This window comes from Protopterus annectens, chromosome 17.part0, assembly GCF_019279795.1.
Source record: "Protopterus annectens isolate FY-2018-M chromosome 17.part0, PAN1.0, whole genome shotgun sequence".
In the NCBI taxonomy this organism is placed as follows: domain Eukaryota; kingdom Metazoa; phylum Chordata; order Ceratodontiformes; family Protopteridae; genus Protopterus; species Protopterus annectens.
The window spans coordinates 93,005,622-93,027,193 of NC_056751.1; the positions used below are offsets into that span (position 1 = coordinate 93,005,622).

A 21,572-nucleotide genomic window follows, 5' to 3' on the forward strand; every position below is an offset into this window, starting at 1 on the left:
ACACTAAGCCCCTAAAAGCCTTACTAATTTAACACGTTTAGCTGACAAAATATAACTGACAGACTATAAATACTTGAACAGCAATTCCTACACGGTTTATTTTTTCTAACTTTGTAAAATCATGTGTGCGTTCTAAACAGTACAGCCATGTCTATATACAAAAAGTTCACAAGTGTGTGTAAATATACGTAGGCACATTGCAAGTCAAAATAACAATAAGAAAAAAAGTACTAACATAAATACATGACCATAACAACAGAGAAATGCATCTAGCATGAAACAACCTGTTACATACTGTTATTATGGTAGTGATTATTCAAGTCCCTGTGTGAAGGTTAACCTTGCTAAAATAATTAGAAATAATAGACTAATTTCAGCTTCAACAAGCTGGCTAGGAAAATATTCTCATTTAAACTAGGTGGTTCTGTGGCATTACATCTAATCTGCCTTTTAAGTTCTTTGTACTCGAAATAATCATCATTTCGGCCCCCTCTGAAACCCAGGTCAGCGTAATCAGTGACACAATATTTAAAATAATGCCTAGGGTGTGCTTTTACTTTTTTACAAAGTGCATTTTTTCATCCTGTCTATGTATGTTGTATTGGTGCTGGTAAGTCCTATTCTTAAATGCTCTCTCAGTTTTCCTATGTAATAACTGTCACATAATTGACACTTGGTCATGTATACCACTCCCTTTGAATACCAAAAATATCTTTTTATTAACCTAACATAACCCAGTCCTGTTGTCTGGAATCTCTTCCCCTTCTCCTATAAACTTACACTGTGAACCGTTTCCACACTTTACCATACGTCCTTCTCTTTTTTCTAAGTGGGTACGTTCTAATAATCTTTTAAAATTGATGTTTTGTAAATGATACAAGGCTTGTCACCTATAGTATTCAAATATTCATGGTCAGTTCTGAATAAATTCGACGTTCTCCTCACAATACCCTGTATCTCATTGAACTGTAGATTATAGGGAAGGGTCAAGGACCTCACTGCTCGGTGTGGGCTAACATAGGAGGAGTACAAAGTCTGGAACGTCTGCTTAATGATCAGGGCTGAAACAGAAAAGTGTAGCGATGTTTGGCCGCTTACTTAAAATGCAAAAGTATTTGGTGAAAATCTGAACTAAGGAGCAAATTCTATCTTAAATGGTAAGGGTAGAGAAATTTGTTTTCTCATAAGCAGTTTTACGTAATGTACATGATCTAGGTAAAATGAACCGTGATAGAAGTCAAGCTGCAAAGAGAAAATACTGAGGACTGGTTAAAAATAGTGTTTGTGTAAAAGAATGAGGAGCTTGAGAAACAGTAATAGATCATTGAGTAAAGAAAGAGAGATTGTTCTTTATATGGAACAATGTTGCAGCAGAATTTTTGACATAATGGAATTGGCCAGAGTCCGGGTTCTGTAAGTGTCTAACATGGGTCAGCTCTTTTTCAGCATAAGTATGTATGCGTTTGTCCTGGGCGAAAAGGCTGCTGGCTAGTGCTGTTTTCATCTTTTATTTGCTAGTAGTGTATGCATATCTGAGTGAAATTTACATTGACAGTTGCTGGAGATAAGGAAAAAAAATCACAATTGTGTACACTACAATAGGGCTTAATGCCTGCACCCATCAGAACTTTGCCCACAATCTCAAATGGTACTTAGTTTTTCTGTGAGCCTCTGGAGCCAAACTGGCGGCTGTTCAGGATGCATCTTTCCTGTTGCAAGCATGTATAACTGACAAGGGAAGAGAATCCTGTCCTTGTTTGTAACCTAAAAAGTTAAAATGGAGGAAATGTGGTTTATTCTCCTTTTGGTGTGCCTAGGAAGGTTATAATGTTAAGCTCTCTGAAAAGTCTCCTGTCAGACTGGTCAAAACTGAAAATATGACCGTTTCTGAGCTGGCTGAAGACTGTTGTCAGCAGGGTCTTTTAGATTCTACTGTTGTGCCACTTTTTGAAAATGTAGAACTGTGTTTTGCATCTTACTGGGGCTGATATAGTACTCATAGTTTCAGCAAAATCATCATAGTTTTCCCTCAGATACCCTATCTTGGGTCCATTTACAAGGAGGCTAGATTCAAACCACCAGGCATTGAGAATATCAGGCTTGTTGTCATCACCTGTGGTCTCCGTATTCTAACCACTGCTTTCAAGGTGCATTTCTCCAGTGCTGAGATGTCTACATCAGTGGCCACAGTGCTGATGCTGCTAACTTCTGGAGATCCTTCAACCTTGGATTTGTGAGTAGGCCTTTCAGGATCACACTCCAATTCATTTTATTAGCATTGATCCAGATGTCAGAGGAGTTGACTTTTTGACCTTTGAGCTTGAGACTCTTGATGTCAGGCCCAAGGGCAGCAGTTTTGTCAATGCAATTCTTGATTGGTTAGACTGGCACGACCAAGCTCAATACTGATGTGCTCAGCTAGATTCAGTTTTCGACAGCAGGAGTTGACCATTGTCTTAAGTGCTGAGTTGATATGTGTCAATTCCATTGGTGTACATTCTTCTACATATCGTCCCCCCACACACCTCCTGCAATATCAACATCTGTAGCAGATACTTGTTTGTATGAATCTTCAGCCGTCCAACTTTCATTCTCAAGCCTGTCACTTCTGAAATCTAGTAAGAAGCATATATAGTCTTCTCCAGAGTCCTCACTCCAGATGTCTAAGAATCCAGAGAGAATTCCTCCAGATGACCCCAAATTTGGAGAGAGTCTGAAGAAAATGAGAGATGTCTGTAGGCTGCCACAATCTCTCTGCAATGCATCCTGCAAGAAACTTTCCAGACTAGTCCCTCTTACAGGGTGCATCTTCTGATATGCATGTCTGCATGGGAAAAACTGATGATATGGTACGTGTCCTAAGGAGACCAGGTAGGATCCTCAACCCTCCAAAATAATCTTGCAACTTCCAAGCCTAGTTCTGTTGTGGCTACAGTTGCACTACATTGTGGAGTCCTGTTACTCATCCCCCAGACAGGGAGTCAAGGGCCATGGTTAGATTTTTGTATGCTCAGTTTTGCTTCCTCAGTATTTTCCTGAGTAACAAACTGCATCTTCTCATGGGTTAAAATTCCAGTATGAGCTGGCAGATGAAATGAGCCAGTCATTGGATGAGCTTAAACTCACTGTGCAGTCACAAATGGCAACTTTTTTTTTCATAAGTTGCTAATTTCACCATGAGACTTGCACAGTTCTTCTGGTAGTTCAGCTTGAGTAACAACCACCAGCATTGCTCTTTGCAACAGTGACTGATTGTACCGGACACATTTCACCAAAGATACCAAGACAGTCTTTACAAATGGCTCTCTTGATGGGCCTGCATTTTTTTTTTTTGTAAGAGCATCAGAACTCACCTTGACAGACTGGAAAATGAAAGCAAAACCCTTTAAACTGTTGATGGTAAATTCCAAACTCTGCAGCATGTCTTGTATATGCAGTGGAGCCCACATCAGCAAAACAGTCAGAGATATGGAAGGAACTGGCACGGCCATTGTAGCTTTCAGGGCAGTTACCACTTCAGTGGCAGGAGCATTTGGCAACATTGGGGGTACCTCAGTCTTTCTTTGGTGTTACAGAAGTTTAATCTCCAAGACCTTGCTAGTCTGGAGGCATTTGCATAGGGATGAGACATCTCCTGGCATTTGCATGAATCGCTAGCTGTTATGCAGGATAGGTGGAGAAGAACAGCAGTGTCCATTCGGTTCCCTTACACGCATCACAAGCCACACCTGCTGCTGTCGTCAAGTGTATGTGACAAAGGAAGAGGTGTTAACTCCTAAACAAAAGAGCTTTTGGGGGGTCCTCCAAGCCACAAAGGATGTTTATTTCCGGCTCTTTTTTTGTAATGCAAAAATCAGGGACCTTGGACCAGTACTAAATTTCAGTTGCCTAAAGAAATTTATCCCTAAAGAACTCAACTTTTTGTATGGCCACAGTGCAGTCAAGTCTTCCTTGTTTAAGAAAGACACTCTGTGTCCACATCAGAGCATAACTAGGGTGGAGGGGAATGGGGCAGCTATCCGGGGCACAAGTACTGGTATACTGCAATTGCTGAAATGCTTCAATTTTTCTATGTGGGGTCTGTTGGCAGAACTAATTCCGGTAATGCATTTTCTTTCAGAATGTTGTATTTTATGCTTGTAATAAGCAGTTTGTGACTGGATAAAGGAGATAGGAGGCTTTTTTATGACCTCATTTACTGGAGAATTTTTTTTTTTTGCGGTTGAGGGGTACAAATTGAGGAGAGAGTACCTGGCTTGCCCTTTAGCTTAGAAGAGAAGCTTTAGATCAGGGAATCTATTTTCATTTTTCCTGCTTAACGTAAAGTTGAGTGGCTAAAGACTTGGGAGGAGGCACCAGACGAAACCCATGCTCTGCTTCACATGAAGGTTTCTGTACTAGTAGGCAAGAGCCGGCCATTATCCATTCTGGACTCTAATCTAGTCTCACCTCAGCCTTCAGGGTGTTTACCAAATGTGTGTTCGTAGTTGCAGTAAACCAGGGGCTACAAGGGGATGACTGTGTTTCTTTATCTTGACGACTTGCCCCTAGCCACTCCCACACTGAAAAGGTAGATCTCTGCATGCAAGTCTTAATGTATTCCATTCTTTGGGATTTACAGTGAAAACCGCATAGTCTTTTATAAGATGCTTTATGGATACTTTATCCTGTAGAGACCATTTTCTATGGACAAAATCCTTTAGTCAAAAACCTTGGTATCTCAAACTTTTTTTGTTGCAAGTAGTCACAACTTTGCTTTGCTAAGAGTTTTAGGTTTAATGGCTGTGTAGTAACTATATTACATGGTTCTGTTTGCAGTGTTATGCATGGTAGTTCTACAGTGGTCCTTGAAGGTTCAGTGGCCTCAGTTTGCAAATCCTGCGACACAGTACATCAAGGTTTACAGGGCTTTTAAGTTATATTTATGATGGTGGCTTTGCACTCCAAGCATGAATCTAGGCAGTCCATTTGAAATCTAGTGACCTTCACTACATATGTCTCAGGTGTGAGTTTGTATGTATGTATGTATGTATGTATGTATGCGAGAGAGAGAGATTAAAGAACAGACTGTCCAAGGTGCATGACTGCAGTCAGAGACTCATTTGCATGTCAGCATTACAGAAATCAGAACAGGCTTGTCAGGACTACATGCTAGAAAGTGGAATAGCTGTCTACAATATGATCATGATCTGATATGCAAACAAGTTGGGAGGGGGTTTCAGTCCAACCCCTTCTGTCAAGAAGCAGTAAGGGTATGGGAACTGGCTATGCCAACAAGATACTTTTTTATTGCTAGTTGCATTTCTGAGTGGTTGTGTTCAGGTGCAATTAACTAATGTCTCAAGTGCTTTGTCAGCCCATTAGCTATGGAGAAGTATTGCTTTGACCTCTTTCCATTCTCGACCAGTACCAAATGCAGCAGCATTTTTACTCCCCCTCAGTCTTTTGGGGAACATTCTTGGGGTGCTGCCATCAAGAAATAGCCCCAAGGACTCTATTATACTTTTTCTGATTTCCTCTTATTTCAAAAAATGTATAGAAAAAAAGTCTGTCAAAAATTCAAAATGTAAAAGAAATCCAAAACCATTCTCACAGTCCCATTTTGTCCTTTACAAGTGTGGTTCCCCTGAGCTTCTCTTCTGGAGAAGTTCCATGTCTGAAACCCTTCAGATCCCTTCTGGTAAGTGTCAGATGCATCTTCACTCCCGTCATCTAACCACACTATTTCTGTAGTTCAATTAGTAGCCCAGGGATTCTTTCTGCACTACCGGAGGAGTCCAAACTCTTGACACTGCCAGCAGGCGTAATACCACAAGATGGCACAAGGATAAGTGGACCTGTTTTTTGTATGGACTACTTCAGAAGATTTGGAATCCTCAGAGTTGCAGTGCTTTCAGTGTTAGACTGCCTTTCTGGGATCTTTGACACAGGATTAAGTTGTTTTTTCTGTCAGATGTGCACTTTGTTGCCATTTCTGATTTTCATCAAGGTTTTAGCTCTTTGTAGCATCTTTGAATTTGCAGAAGGCCTCTGAGGGAGATGCTTTAACCATATGCGGAGGATCATCTCAGTCTTTAGGGCTTGCACTGTTTTACAGAAATTGGTTCTCCTGACCCAGCTGCTACTGTAGAGTTGAAGTTATCAAGGAAAACCTGCTTTGTAATGCCCGTTACTTCAGCTGGAAGAGTTTGAGTTGTAGGCATTTTGTGACCAACCCTTCCTACATAATTTTTCACATTCGTAGTGTGCCATTGCATGCAAACTTGTCATTGTGCCCAGCGTAGCCACTGAGAGAAGTCCTCAATCTGTCAGTTTGGCTTATTTTCTTTCCTAACTACTCTAATCGAGTGTTTACTGCATTGGAAGGATGTCTGCAGAAAGCTCAGGTTGTAAATGGACAGAGCCAAATCTATTTGTAGTTAGTTGTTGATTTTTTTTTTTGAACAAAAAAAATAGATGTAAAGTTTCTAAAATGACTTTATTTAGATGGCTGGCTGAGTGAGGTTCTACTGTGGAAAGTGCAATAAACATTTGCCTTCGGTGCATAGAGATTGTTCAGCCAAGATGAAAGTTGTCACTCAGACTTATTCAAAACTGATTCCTTAGATGAAGAGCTGTTGGATCCATTATCTGATATAGTAAATAAAATAAATGTGAGTAGCTGCATAGGCTTCAGTAAATGCTTTCCCAAGACTCTACAAGCTGTGTTTGATTTCTAGATCTATGCTTCATGATCATAGTTACCAGAGAGATAGTCCCTTGAAGGCGACCAACAGGAAAGATTAGCTTGCGACTCTAGTACTGTTGATGAACCTCCTCATACCCCATGCAGAATTTGTGTACTTGCCATATTGTTAGATCTGATGCAGTAGGTCAATCCTTGCCAGCCTGCCCACCCTACTTCATTCCACCTTCTTAATAATGCGGTGCAGAGATCTTTATTGTTGCAATTTTCTCCTGCTCCTCCTTAGCACAGCATCGTCGATATCTGGAGAAGAAGCTCTTTTTGGAGATCATTATGGGTAAATTGGGAGGTGCCAGTAGCTAACAAAAATTGCAGATGCTGAGCTGCTTAAAGGCATCAGTCTTAATGCTGACAATGAATGACATCTGATCCAGATTTAACATTATAAGTACGTAAGTTTTATTTCTCCTTCAATATGCACAAATTAATTCTGACCCTGAGCTCATCCAAGGCTTTTGTTGGGACAAGACCAAACGCATTTTAATGCAAGGTGTATTTACCCCCAGAAAAAAAAACTATGTTCCTGGAGAACATCTTCCTCCTTCAGGCCCAGTGGGGTTCTTCTGAAGATGAGAGAATTTCTAAAAGCATTTGGTTTCATGCCTGTATCCATTTTAATGGTATCTTTGAGACTACAGATGAGGAAGACCAAGTGGTACCAGAAGGCCTGATGGAATCAACAGTCCCTGGTCAAAATTGTACTGGTACTGCTGTGTCTCTAGGGAGAAATCAGTTGGTAGACACTGCAGGATCAGATGAATGAGATTCCACCATTCACACCTACAGAGTACAAAACCCTGATGGACAGTGCTTAAACACGGTGCTTGGTGGCCCATTCAAAAGCTGTGAGCATTGAAAGTAATTGAAAGCAGTCTCTTATTGACTGACACAGATGGCTGTGGTCATTTTGACACTTGCAACTTTAAAAACTTTTGTGGAACCTATAGATGATTTTGCTTTCTGTGGACAATATCATGGTAATATGGTTTGTTAACGAGAGGTGGCATTCATTCAGACCTCCTGCACAACCTGGTAATAGAAGCAAGTGATGATGTTCAAGGCAGTGTGTATACCCTCTGTGTGAACAAGATCATGGACAATCTAGGCAGGTCTCTGTAGAAATCCAGTGGTAGCTGAGTGGTTAATTCCTGGACTTGACAGACTGGTACTGTCAGACTTTACCTCAATAGCAAACCACTACTAGATCTCCAGGGACTGCACAAGGCTCTTGTGCAGCAAAACCTGAATGGATAAATCTTCTCTCTTCTTTAGTAAATTTTTTTTTTTTTTTTTGTTCTTTTATTCATCCTCCCACCCCTGTCAATACCAAGGGTGTCCAGAAGATGAGAAAGGAGGGTCACAGAATGAGCCTAATCACGTACTGGGGAAATCATAGAACTTCTGTGTGGTATAGTTGGCAAAGGAGCAACCATGCTCCTTACCCCGCTTAGTTAACACTTGAGGTCCACTTAAATCTGAAAATATTCAAACTTGCAGCTTAGATAGTCTGATCCTTAAATCTTTTTAAGCTTCTGTTAATAATGGTTATGCTTAGTATCATGAAGGAAGCCAGGATCTCTAATTCAGGAAATTCGTAACTTGGGAAAATGGAGAAGATTCAATATCTGGTGCAAAAAGTGAGATAAGGACCCCTTTGCAAGTGGGCGTGCCCCTAGTTCTCTAACATGTCAGATCTTTTTCAACAGGCTTTTATTTTTTACTGTTTAAGGTACATGAAGCTGCCATTTCTGCATGCTTTCATCGACAGCTGCTCCTGGCAAATGACTTGCTCATAAAGCAGTTTTGCAAGAGGGGTGGTCATCTCATCTGTCTTTGACCACCAAGAGGGCAGTTCTACCTAGTTGATCTCATCTTCATGAAAAGCTGACCTCGGACCCCTTTGAATCGGATGTATTGCCCTTCTAAAATACCTGTCCTAGAGAACAGTGTTACTGGTTGCCATCATGTCTGCTAGAATTTTAGAACTGTAGGCTGTGATGGAGGCATACATAGTTTTCCACAGGGTCAGGGTCAGTCACTGACAAAAAACACTCATTCACAGCCTAGGTGGTTTCAGAATTTTTCTGAATTTTTAAGAATTTTCTGTTAATCCAACCATTCAGCTGTACACTGTCCCTACAGTCACAAAAGGAAGGGAAATAATTTTTGCATTACTGTATTTTTACAGGCAGCTTCGCTAGTACCTGGATAGAACAGTTTGCTGCTAATCTGTTTGTGGTTTTCATCCCAGGAAGCAGGCTAAACCAGTTTCAAGACCAACTCTGTCCAAGTAGCTAGGAGAACTGTATTCTATTGTATTATAAAAAGCATAGGAAAATCATTTGAGAACATATTGGAACACATCCCACTAGGGCAGCTTCTGTGGCAGCTGCTGCCTTTCTGACTGAAAGCATTTGTGAGGCAGCCACTTCGTCCTTTATCCATACATTCTCAAGACAATGTAAGCCGGATCTGCAGTCTGAAAGCAGAGCAGAGTTTGGGACTTCAGTCCTGCAAGGGCTCATCCAAAGGACTGACTGGACAAATCTCTGCTTTTTCCTTCTCCCATGCCTGATCTATCTTTGGCAGTCTTCTGTATGTCAGGAATTCTGCTGTAATGGTAGTCTGTACCAAGCATATAGAGTAGTTGTGCGAAAACTCCTTATAAAACTAAATGTTAGAGTAGGATCACTGTTGCAGTATGAGCTCTCCTCCACCATGGCAGTCTTTGTCCTGCTGCTGCATCTCAGTGAAGTAGTTGTGGGAGGAGTCAGTTTCAGATTGTGTTTCTTTCTCCTGTCTTGACCTGTTTTCATCCTCCACACCTAAGGCAGGGAGCTGCATTTACGGATCTCCAAATATGTTTCTTGTAGTCTGGGGAATGAAGAGCCTTCAATTATCACCTTTCTTCTACACTGGAGAAAAAAAGATGATGTTGACAGACTGAAGTTTTATCTTTGACTGAGGCATGCATTCTTGTATTCCAGAGAAATCAACCCTTATCTGATGTCTGAAGAGCTTTAGGAATCAGGAATGCCTGGTGCCCATCCACCTGCATCTAAGTCCCGTAAGTAAGGAATTCTATTACATTCTTGATTCTGCTTGACCATCTGTTACGGTGAGTTTCTCACATAACTGTACTTCATTGAAGGTGGAAAACCGCTATGAAAAAATCTAAATAAAATAGATTTCAACTACTTTGTTCAACATTTGACAATAAATATCAATCTTCTCTTTCATTTTTTTCCTGGGTCTTTTTTCTTTATTTGCTGACCATTAGTCATCTTGTGACCTGACTAATCCTTCTGTTCTTACTGGACCAGAGCTAGTCCTAGGATGGTAACATCTAAGCAGCATTCAGGGTTTTCTGTGCCATGCTCCCTTCCCCACAGAAACCTACCAGTGCAAGATCTCTGGCATTTGCATTCCCATTCATGTGCAATGCCTGCAACAGCTCTTACGTGCTGTGCTTGGTGATTGTTTATTTATGGCCCTTTGTCCTATACATGCTGGTGCAGTAGACTGTCAGCTGCTCAGTTCGACCCTCGCTCACTGACTCCTCCAGCACCCAGATTAGTAGCTACAGATGTTCATGTTTCACTGTCAATGACCTGACATCAGTCCCAGGCGATCTGCAACTGATGCAGGAGGGACAATCTTTACTCTGGTATTCGGACCGGCTGAGGGCTACCCAGCAGGGATAACCCATAAGTGATGACTGCAACAGTGAATACACTCTAACGTCTACATTTGTGGTAAGTGTACACAACTGTACTTTCCACCATCCCTCACTTGACTCCACCAACACCCAGATTAGTAGGTAATTTCTGGTTACCCGAGCTCCATTCAAGGATTTATATGTTTGCACTTTTGAGCTGACCCTTTTGTCTTTTATTTTTTAAGGTTTTGTTTCTAAAAGAATGAAAGTGTGATGCCTGTTAATTTTAGTTGTAGAAGTGAAAAATGTCCGTACTTTATTTATTATGGGATGTCATTACAGTAAAATGTTCTTATTTTTTTTAAGATGTGACAGCATCATCCAGTTTGTCTACTTCCAGATCTTCTAACTCTCCAAGACATCAAAGTGATTCCAGCCACTTCACTGGAAAGCACTCCTCACAGAATTCACAAAGAGATGGTATGTCTAACTTAACAGTGTTCCGAACTGTTGTGGTTTCTGTTTCCAGAAATACAGATGAAAGTTTGTTTAATTATGTTAAGAGCATGCAAATGAGCCATCATAAGAAAATAATGGGTCTACGAGTTTTGTCCAAATGTTGGTTAGTTTTATTACAGTTCGCTTTCCCTTTCAGCTACTCTCACTTTATTCCAGCCTTATTTAAATTAATGTTGTTTTCAGTCTCCTCCTGCATATTTATTTTATTTTCATTTACTTTACATTTGTTGACTGGGCAGTTCAACTTGGTATGAGAACTCCTTTTTCACCGGAGGACCTGGGAGAAAAGACGCATATGACAATATACTTAATAATAAACAGTTCCGTAATTGTACAGATTATATATGTTGTATGTTATGGATATAGTCAAGTAGCTTGTGACTGTAGGTGTGAAAATTTGAGTTTGGTTAACTTGGGGAAGGTCATTGACATATCCAGGATTCTGTCGGATGTTGTTTGAGCTGTAGTTTAAAAGTTTGGGGTTCTTTAATTTGCTCGAGGGGAGGGAGTATTTGGTTCCAGGGCGTGGAGACATAGCTAGAGTAGAATGCATGTTTTGCTGTGTTTTGAGACTTGCTTATGGTGAGCAGAGATTTATCTACTGATCTTAAAGTTCTGTTTAGGTTATAGAACTGGATTATGGATTTGAAGGGCTGGGTATTTGTTTGGGTCCTATATTAGGTTATGTTTGATTAAGAGTTAGGATTGGTGAAGGATGCCTGTTTGATCCAGTTTAGTGTTTTGAGTGCTTGACATGATGTGTTGTAGGAAGCTTTTGTGGTAAATTTTGCAATTTTGTTGTACCACTGCTCTAGTTTTTTTGTTTGAAGTACTGGTAGCTTTGTAGAATCTGAGAAGCATATGATAATGTGGGTACTGGTTAAGTTCTTACAACTGTTTACCTAGCTTTAATTGTGAGGTACACAGCAGGCCTAACTTTGTGTGTCTTTTTGACTATTCTTTGGATGTGGGGGCCAAATTTCATAGTATTGTCTGTAGTAACACCCAGAAGCTCGTGAGGAACAAGTTTGATTTAAGTGTTGGATGAAGTAATAAAGTTGACTGTGCTTTGTAAATATGTCTTGGGAATAAAAAGAAGCAGATTTTGTTTTAGGGTTCAATAGGAGAATTCAAATATTTAGCCAGGTTTTGATAGAGGGTGACTGCTTCTTGGGTAGGATACTATAAAAATTGTTCTAAGTAGGGGCAGGGCAAATTATAATTAAACCATCTGTGTATTGTATTAGTGAAGCATGCTTGGCTGCAGTATGAATGTCATTTGTGACTGTTAAACAGTAGTGGTCCAGGTGCGGATCCTTGTGGTGCACCCAGTTTGACTGGCAGGATGGAGAAGACAGTGCCACTTGTCATCTTGGTATCTGTTTGATAAGTACTTTTTAAATCAGAAAAGAGAGAGAGAACAAGAAAGGAAGTTTTTGCAATAATAAGTAGTATGAGACTGTATCAAAAATTTTCCACATTGGCAGAGTTTCTGTCAGTATTGATATTGTTGGTAAATTGCAATAAGGCTGTGGCAGTGCTGTGGTGGGGTCGAAAGCTGTTTTTTGTAGGGGAAAGAAGGTTGTGGACAGTGAAATTATGTAGTAGTTGGATTTGTATAGATTTTTCAAGAATTTTGTTAGGAAGGTAGTATTGCAGTAGGCCAAAAGTTGGAATAATCATCAGAAGGACCATCTTTGTGGAGTGGCACTATATCTAGGCCTTTTTTCAGATGGCAGGGACATGATATTAACTGATGGATCTATATTTAAAAGGGTTAAGGGGTAGATGGTTGCATCTGCAGGTATTTTTAGATACTGTGTTGGAGAATATGTGGCTAGAGAAGTAGTTTTTAGTTTGAGGAGTTTTTACCAGTGGGGTGGAGACTGGTCTTGGGGACAATTGTTATGGGTAGGAGATAGATTCTAGCAAAGGAGTGGGTCACAGATTGTGGTACTTTTTAGTATGGAAGTTATGTATTGTATGAACTGGTTATTGAAATTCTCTGCATGTTTTAGCTGGGGAAAGGTCATCAGGTGATAGATTCGGTAACGAGTTGTGGCTTGACTTTAGTAAGCTTGAGATGGATGCCCAAAAGAGTTTAGAATTATTGTGATTATTTCTTGCAAGATGCAATTGGTGATTCTTTTTGTCTAGTCTTGTGCTATGCTTAGTTGTGTTCTTAAGATGACTGGAATGTTGTACATTTTCTTGAGTTTTTATAATCTGCAGTTCTTTCCAGGCTTTATCTCTCTGTCTCATTAATTCTCTAGTTTACAGGATAGCCAAGTAGCAGGTTCAGTTTGACTTTTTTTCCCTTAATGAGGTATAGTAATTTGGTATGGTGAGGAATGTTGGATTGAACTGTAGGGCAACTTCAAGTGATAACGTTTTTATGGCTGACCAGATGTAGTATTTGGGAGTAGAAGTCAGTTTTTCTGCACAAAAGTTAGGTTGCATACAAATTTATACCGGTGGTGGTTGGGGGAGTGAGGGGTTCTAATGGCATAGGTAAGTAGCTGATCACATGGAGTCTGGTAAGGTGCTTCTGGTGGACGTATTTACATGGTTGGGATGATATCAAATCTGATAGCAATGCTCTTGTTAGTGGGCTTGTTGCATCTGATTGGGGCATCTGTTGGTTGTCAAGTCCAGAGATATTAATGGTGGCTGTGGGGTTGTGAAAACTGATTGTTAAATCTCCGATATTTTTTGAGGTGTATTACTGGATACCCATGACAGAATGTCCTCAAGTATTGGAATGTTGTTTCCAGGGGAAGATGTATGCCACAATAATGCATAGACTTATGTAAGAGTTAAGTTTCAGAATTACAATTTCTGATTTATTCAGTTGGGTATAATTGTGATGGTATCGCAAGATGTTTAGATGACTAGGATATAAAATGGCTACTTTACCTGTCATTTTACTTGTATAATTAGCTCTTACTATGCTGTAGCATGGTGGTAGAAGTTCATGGTCTTTGGTAGTAGATTTTAACCAGGTTTAAACTGTTACAAGAATGTCTGGGGCATGGTGGGATAGGAAAACATGCAAGTAAGTTTGTTTGATATGCTTCTCAGTGTGATATTTATTATGTCTAGCCCTTTATTATGTGGTCTTACTTTTTGGTATGTTTGGGGTGCTATTGGTTGGGAGGGAGTTGAGAGTGGCTTGGTTTAAAGTTGGACTTTGGTTTGGAGTATATCTCCAAATGTATTAGCAAGGTGTTGAAGTAGGATTTGGGAATTGTTTTTTTTTATTTGAACTTTTGTTTTTAATCCAGGTACAAGAAACAACTTTTTGTGCAATAGTATGATATGTTTAAAGATATGTAGATGAAAGGAATTGTAGAGGTTATGGGCTGTGGTGATAGTGTGATCATTTAAACAATCCACTACATATTCGTCTCAGACTTTCCAGATGTCTTTTTTTGTCCTCTTCTGTCCCTTCTAAACTTTCTTCCAAGCTTCATGCATTCTCATGTTCCCTTAATTTTCTGTTTACCCATATCATATCCCCCCTTGATCTTCTTCCCTCTACCTAATTTGTGCATCCCAAATCTTTCCAGCACTTCTGCAGAATTCTTCCCCATCTGTGCTGTCCCTTTAACCATCTTTTTATTTTTGTACTTTTGAACATCCCATTATGATGATCGTCATTTAATTACTGCTGCAGTAGCCTTAGCTATATGCATTATTTCTCGATAAGAATATGTGTGCCAGCCAGTTTCCAGAGCTTGAGTACCTTCAAAGTACCCAAACCATTAACTAGCTTGAGCAAAGCTGAAGAAACAGTGGTTTTCCTGCCACTAATGAGCACACCTCTTGCAAGCTTGAGAGGATTGATGGTCAACCAGCACGTCTCCATCTCTGCGAAGACAAGTTCCCTTGAGAGAAAAAAAGTCCATGTTTTATTTTAATGGCAGAAAGTTAATTTTTTTCTTTGAAAAATCTTTCGTTTATGATACAAAAAGTGGTTTTGCGGACTGCAACTTGACTTTGCTCAATCTTTATCAGGAACATTACCTTTTACTTTTATGGGGAAAAATTGTTAAAACTGTTTCCTCCTGTTTAAAAGTTGTGTTAAATTACTTTTGTGGGCTGGGATAAGTATTTGAAGTGCTTTTCACTGTCTTTTTGTGGGAAACCCCAACTTTAATACGTACCCGTTTCACTGACTACGGCTGCCAGGCTTCCATAATATTCAGGCATCTCATTTTGGTTTCACCGTGGAACAGACTGTCAATTCCATTGTTCTTCCTTCTTCCAGCCGTAAAAAAGGTAAAATAATTTTCTAAGCAGCCTTTACCCCTTCAGCAGGCATCTCACTTGCCTCAGCCACAGATGGGTGACTCTAGTCTGACCATTTCTAGTTCCTTAGACCATTCATTGGTTACCTTTGCTCCCTGTGTTGTAGTCCCTACAGCCGGCATGAGTTGTGTTTGATATGCCCTTGGCAGGCAAGGGAGAAACCACTCTTGTCTGTCTTGGAAGGAGAGTGGAATACAGCTCCCTAGCCAGACTGGAATGCCCCTCCCTACGGAGGTTTTTTTGCCTGTCAAAACTAGGTGTGGTTCTTTCTAAATTCCTGTCAGAAAGAAGCAAAATGTTATGACATTTATGTTTGCCCATCTCACTTAACTTGAACAAGAGTAATTTATTGGACTTGGCTCAGGTTTAGTTCAGGCTGTTAACCCTACCAGTTCTGCTGTCCTGGTAAAAGAAAAAAGCGTTCTTCACCACCTGTGAATGTTCAGAACATTGAACAAGGTAAGGATTTTGAGGGGACAGCTTGTTTTCTGACCTCAATTTTCTGATTCTGAGGAGTGTGTTAATTCTGATAATTCTTTGGAAGTATTTACTTTTTCTGAAACCATATCTGGAATGAATCAGTTGTTTCAGTGGGAGTACAGTGAATTTCTGCTGTCATTAAAGAATTCATATCTGCATGTCCTCCCTGCGGTAGAGTGGCCTCCGAAAGACATGTGCAAATGGGCGTGCCTTCGCTGAAGGTTGAGCGTCGGGCTGGCAACTTGGCACCATAGAAATCGACTGCCAATCATTAGTGGACCGGAGTTCCACTGTGGCGACCCCTAACCGGGAAAAGCTGAAAAGACAAACATTAAAGAATTCTTATGATTTATTGCAACTGGTATATGTTACTTATATTTGATCACTGCTACAGTAGACTAAGCTATATGGGTTATATCCTGCACAGACTATTAACAGCTGGCCAGTTCCCAAAGCTTCAGGGCACCTTCTGCATGCCCAAACTGTTAAAAGCTAGGCTGGCTAAAAGACAAGTGTGGGCCCATCAGCACTTTCCTGCCACTGAATAGAGTGCTCCTCTGTTGGCTTTTAAGGATCGGCTGTCTGTCAACTGTGTTCCATTGCTAGGCAAATAAGTTCCCTTCAAGGCAGAAAACTTCCACATTACATTTTCTTGTATTAACTAGTTTTTTATGAAAACAGCTATTTTAAAGGTATGGAAAAGTATTTTTATTGACTTGTCACATTACTTTTATGTATTTCTAAATATCAGCACACTTTTAACTTTTTTTCTGAGGATAAACTGTGCTTATTTTTCTTTTTGAGGCTGGAAAAATGTTTAAAGTACTTTTTACAGTTTTTTTTTTTTTTTTTTTAATGGGAAAAGTGACTTTGCAATTTTCCTGATGTTTCTTCGTGTTTCACTGTTGCAGTCCTCACATATGGGTTATCTGGCTCCCGGTAGCCTTCAGTCGGCCTGAATACAAGAGTCCTTGGTATATGACGGCTGCTGCTTGTTGTAAAACTGATGTCAGTACGTCAGGTATAAAGGGAGGCAGCCAACGCCATTTCCTCAGTCTTTCTTGCCACAGAGCCGAAGCAGATGCAGTTTGCACTAGTGCCGTTCAGACGTTTACCTTCGTTTAGCTTTCCGACTACCAAGTTGAAGACGCCTTCAGATAAGTACCCCGTTGGGGATCCTCTTTTCTTGCTTTAACGACTATCAGATAAAGTTAATAACTGTCTTGCCTGTGGTAAACAGATTCCACACCATGATTTCCATTCCTATTGTATAACTTGTTTGGGCCTTGAGCATGACGTACCTAACTGCGATCTCTGTTCTTCCTTTAACCAGCGTACCATACGCCGTAGAGCTAAGATTTTGTATAAGCATTTCGGAGTCTGGCCTAAGTTCATGGGTATGGCGTCTTCTGGTCTTCCGACTTCAGATCTTCCTAGGAAACGCAAAGACAAGGACTGCGACAGGCCTAAGGTTAAATCTACTGACAATGCACCGGTGAAATTGGTAGTCAGCACAGTGGTAGTCAGTGAGGCGCTTTCGCAGCCCCTGCAGTCCGCAGATTTTCAGCCGCAAGCCTCTGCCGAGACCTTTACAGAGTCCTCTATGCTGCAGGCTTCTATTTTGTCTTCAGACCCTACTCCTGTTGCCGCCTCATATGGGTCCGGAGCCGCTTTGCAGGCACCGGCTTCTGACGCCTCCTCTTTTCGACATGAGACCAGAACTAGACCAACTACCTTAGCTCAGACTTCTGCAGTTGCTAGGCCTCCCCGAGTCCCTCCGGATTGCTAGTAAACCTTCCAGCCGCAAACCTACCGCAAACTGGCATCTGCCTCCCCTCCTGTACCTTCCGTCCCAGTTGGTAAAGATGGCTAGTGATCTTCTTTCCCTGATTAGGGGCTCTCACCCCCCCCCTCAAAGAGAGCTAGGGAATTATCTCTTGATTTGTCCGTCTCAGATTCTGAGATTTCCAGTATGTCTGCTGGTGAAGGAGGAAATTCTCAATTTTTTCTGCCTTTGAGGATTCTGATGCTGAAGATTCTATACCTTCTGCCTCCCCTCCAGAAGATTTTTCCTTTGGGGATACTTTGAATACTCTTAGGGAGCATTTTAAATGGGAATGTCAGGATTTTCCACAGTCTAAGAAAAGAATTAGGGAATGTTTAGATTTGCCACAGCATAAGTCTCTTGCTATACCTCCAGTTTTGGAAGTTGTGGATTATGTTTTCATGGAAAACTTTTTAACTCCGAATTCTGTTCCTCCTGCCCCCAGAAAACCGGATACATATTACAGGATTCCTGAATCTCATCAATTCCTTTTCAGAAACCCTATTGCTGATCCAGAACTTATTTCTCAAGGCCCCACGGGTGTTAAGGCTACTATTGCTAGAAACCCTGTTCCTTCTGATAAGGAATCTAGGGCTTTGGACAGGTGGGGTAAAAAAAAGTCTATACTTTGCAGCTCTTGCCATTAGAGCCATGAATTGTCTTTTTCACATGCTTAAGTATCAGCAGCATACGTTGGAGGCTATTAAGGCTTTAACAAATGTCAGATAAAGTTAATAACGGTCTTGCCTGTGGTAAACAGATTCCACACCATGATTTCCATTCCTATTGAGCATGACGTACCTAACTGCGATCTCTGTGCTTCCTTAAAACAGGAGAAAACAGTTTTAACAATTTTTCCCCATAAAAGAGATATTCCTTCCATGATGGAAAACAAATATTTACAAGACTTATTGAATTCTGCCACTTTAGTTAATAAGCATTCACTTCATTGTGGTTTTGACACTTTGGAGGCTTCCTGCAGAGCAACAGCCACTGGTTCCGAAATTAGAAGGCATGCTTGGCTCAGGGAGCAGCCTCTTTCTGAACCAGTTAAGTCTAAATTGCTGGATGTTCCTTTGCACAAGAACAATCTTTTTGGTAATAAGGCTGAGGAGGTACTGAAAAAGTTGGAGCATAAGGCAAAATCTCTATGTAAGCTGTAAAAGATTTCCTTCAGGTTCAGCCTCCTCAGTTTAGTAGACATTATCCTTCCAAGAATTGGTCTTTCCCTGATCCTGGCAAGCAGGGTCACTCTAGGCCTAGGAGTTTCAGATCTTCCAGAGGGCAAGCTTCTACCCTTCAAAGGGCTAAACAATGGCATTCTTCTTCTGCTAAATCAAGGAGTTCTAAGCCAGCTTCCCAAAGCAAGCATTCTCAATGACTCCGGCCTTCTTGTGCCTACCTCTGTGGACCCTGGGTTTCCTTTGGGGGAAGGTTAGCCAGGTTCGCAGAGATATAGTCTACCATCACAGACGACAAATGGGTGCTCAATATAGTAAACCAAGGTTACAAGTTTTACTTTCACACCTTCCCTGTTTTACAAGGGTACCCAGACATACCCAGAACTCTCAAGGCAGAGGTATAAACTCAAATTTCTTCTCTGCTGACTTTGGGGGCCATATAGTCAGTTCCTGCAAATCAGGCAGGCCTAGGTTTTTATTCAAGGCTTTTTCTGGTACCCAAGAAAGGGGGCACCTGGCGCCCTGTTCTGGATCTGTCCATTCTAAACACTTTTCTGGTGATTCCCAAATTCAAGATGGTTTCTGGTAGAAGGAAAAGGGGATTCCTCTTTCCCTGAAGGCATTCAAGATTTTGAATTTGTATGGGAATGTGAAGGGACAAATGCAGGGTTTTCTCCTCATGATACTGAGGTGAAACTGAGGTTTTTCAGTCCCTCAGACAATACTGAGTTGTTAGTTGGAATTCCCAGAACCTGCACACATTCCTCCAATGCTGTCAGCATGGGGGTGTTTGTCACAGCCTGTGGTTTCCTTGACAGCTAATCTGCTGCTCCAAGAAAAGCAGATAGAATGTACAAAGTTACTCAGTCTTTCAAGTCTTTTGTACACTAATCCCAGACCTTGACCCAGCAGTTATAGGTTCACTAAGTACCAGGCTAGTTGCCCTTGTGGGCTATTTTAAACCTAGCCAAATTTCCCTTTTTTGCTCAAAGTAGCCTGTTCAGTTTGGTTACAGATTGACTTTTTACCCATCCCATGGTCAAGAATTATATATTACTGCTAATTAGAATAACTGGGATTATACCATAGATAATTTGAGGGGACATATGCATGGGATAAAGTATTTAGGGGTTTATACTGACTGTGAAAATATGAGGAATGTTTGGCTGCAATTTCCTCTTGAGGGAAAATTTTGCTTTGTATGGTTTAGTTTATTGTTTCTAAGTTCATTACCCATTGTTCAAAGTATGTTTGACTCTGTAGAGCCTACTTCCATGGCTGTTGCTACTGGTACTGAGTTAAGGGTGTTGAGGAGATTTGCTTGACTGTATTCTCAGAACCTCCCAGATAATGTCAAAAATGAGATTTGGAATTCTCCTTTGGATAGAGATTTAGTTTTTGGACCCTCTGCTGCAGAAGTTATCAAATAGTGTAATAAGCGCGGTAACCTGTTTCAGTGACTCTCTTATTTTACAGGTCTCCTTCTCTACATTTCCAAGGGAATTTCTGCTCCTTCATCCAGTTTTGGCAAGAAATAAAATAAACAGTCGAATGCAAGTAAGCAGATATTTAAAAAAACAATAGCAGGAGGGTTCCAAAAAGAAAGCTGGAACTATCCCAGCTTCCTGATAAAGGACAGTTATGTAGGGCAGAATTACTATCTAAGGAACTGTATTCAACCCCCCTCCCGACAGTCCCTTATCCCTTTCAGAAAGTCTGAATCCTGTATTTCTCTCTCTGGCAGCAGATTGTTCGAGAAAACGGGCTCTGAATCTGATTCAGCCAGAAAACAGATTGCAGTGGGAGAAAATTATTCCTTTTCAGGGGATTCCTACTCATCCACCAGACCAAACCCCTCTTTTCCCTCTTGTCCTACACTATATGCAGTCTTAGTGGGTAATAGAAGCAGATGTCTTCTTGTATCACTGTTGCAGTATCCTTTACCTTGGGGTTCTCCTGGCTAGGATAGACCAAAGTTCAGCTAGTATACCAAAGCCTTTAGATCTTGTATGCTGTGTACATCACATGTATGCTCCCCACACAGGACTTAGAGCATGACGGTGGTATATGGACACAGTTCATTAGAAACTTCTTTGCTGCCGATCCGAACACCATCATCACTCATCGGTCTGAATGCCCTTTGTTGTGCTGAATACCTAGCCATCAGATAAGTGCCCCATTGGGGTGTTTTTTTCCTTTTACCATTAGCCTTGTTTTCTTTTAGCTACCTGGTGTCCATGTCATCCAGGAAGGGAAAATGTCAGTGTGGGAGGCAGATTCCCCACAAGAAACATCATGAACAGTGTCTGTTTTGTTTGGGTGCTTCCCATGACCATACCTGTTGTAGTATTTCTAAGGCGTTTGTGCCTAAGACTGTTAGAAGCCGGTTGTCTTTCCCTGGCCATCTCTCTTGAGAACCAGAGGTTTAAACACTTGGCACAGCATAACAGGAATCAGTTGACCACAAGGTGCTTCTGTTAAGCAAGAAGGCCAAGAAGTCTTGGTCAAATTCTTTGATTGTTTAGCCTCCACCAGACGTCTCTTTAGAAGTGGGTGACAGCTCTGTAGGCCGTGTGGTGTTGACTTCATATTCCTGTCCTTTCACATGTCCTCTGAAGCTTTGCAAGATTCTGCTTTAGACGTTGAGGGGGAACTGCAGTTGATTATCTGAGAAGGCCCTAGAGGGATTCTGTAAAGTCTGATCATGGAAGAGATTCCGAGTACTCTTACTGAATCCCATCAGGGTTCAGAACCTCTGTGTTTGCTGCCAAGAAAAAACAGAAGACTAAACATTCTTCTGTATGCCCTAAGGACCCTCAAAGGGAATAGCAGGAGTTTACTCAGAAAAACAAA

General features: G+C 40.9%; 1 protein-coding gene across 1 annotated transcript in view; it reads left to right on the forward strand.

Moving 5' to 3' along the window:
• DCAF10 (DDB1 and CUL4 associated factor 10) overlaps window positions 1-21,572 on the forward strand; it is a 656,523-nt gene that overhangs the window by 376,865 nt on the left and 258,086 nt on the right. The window contains exon 5 of the mRNA XM_044059359.1: window positions 10,770-10,883. Within this exon, the coding sequence (XP_043915294.1) occupies window positions 10,770-10,883 (114 nt within the window). The remainder of the gene's footprint in view (window positions 1-10,769; window positions 10,884-21,572) is intronic.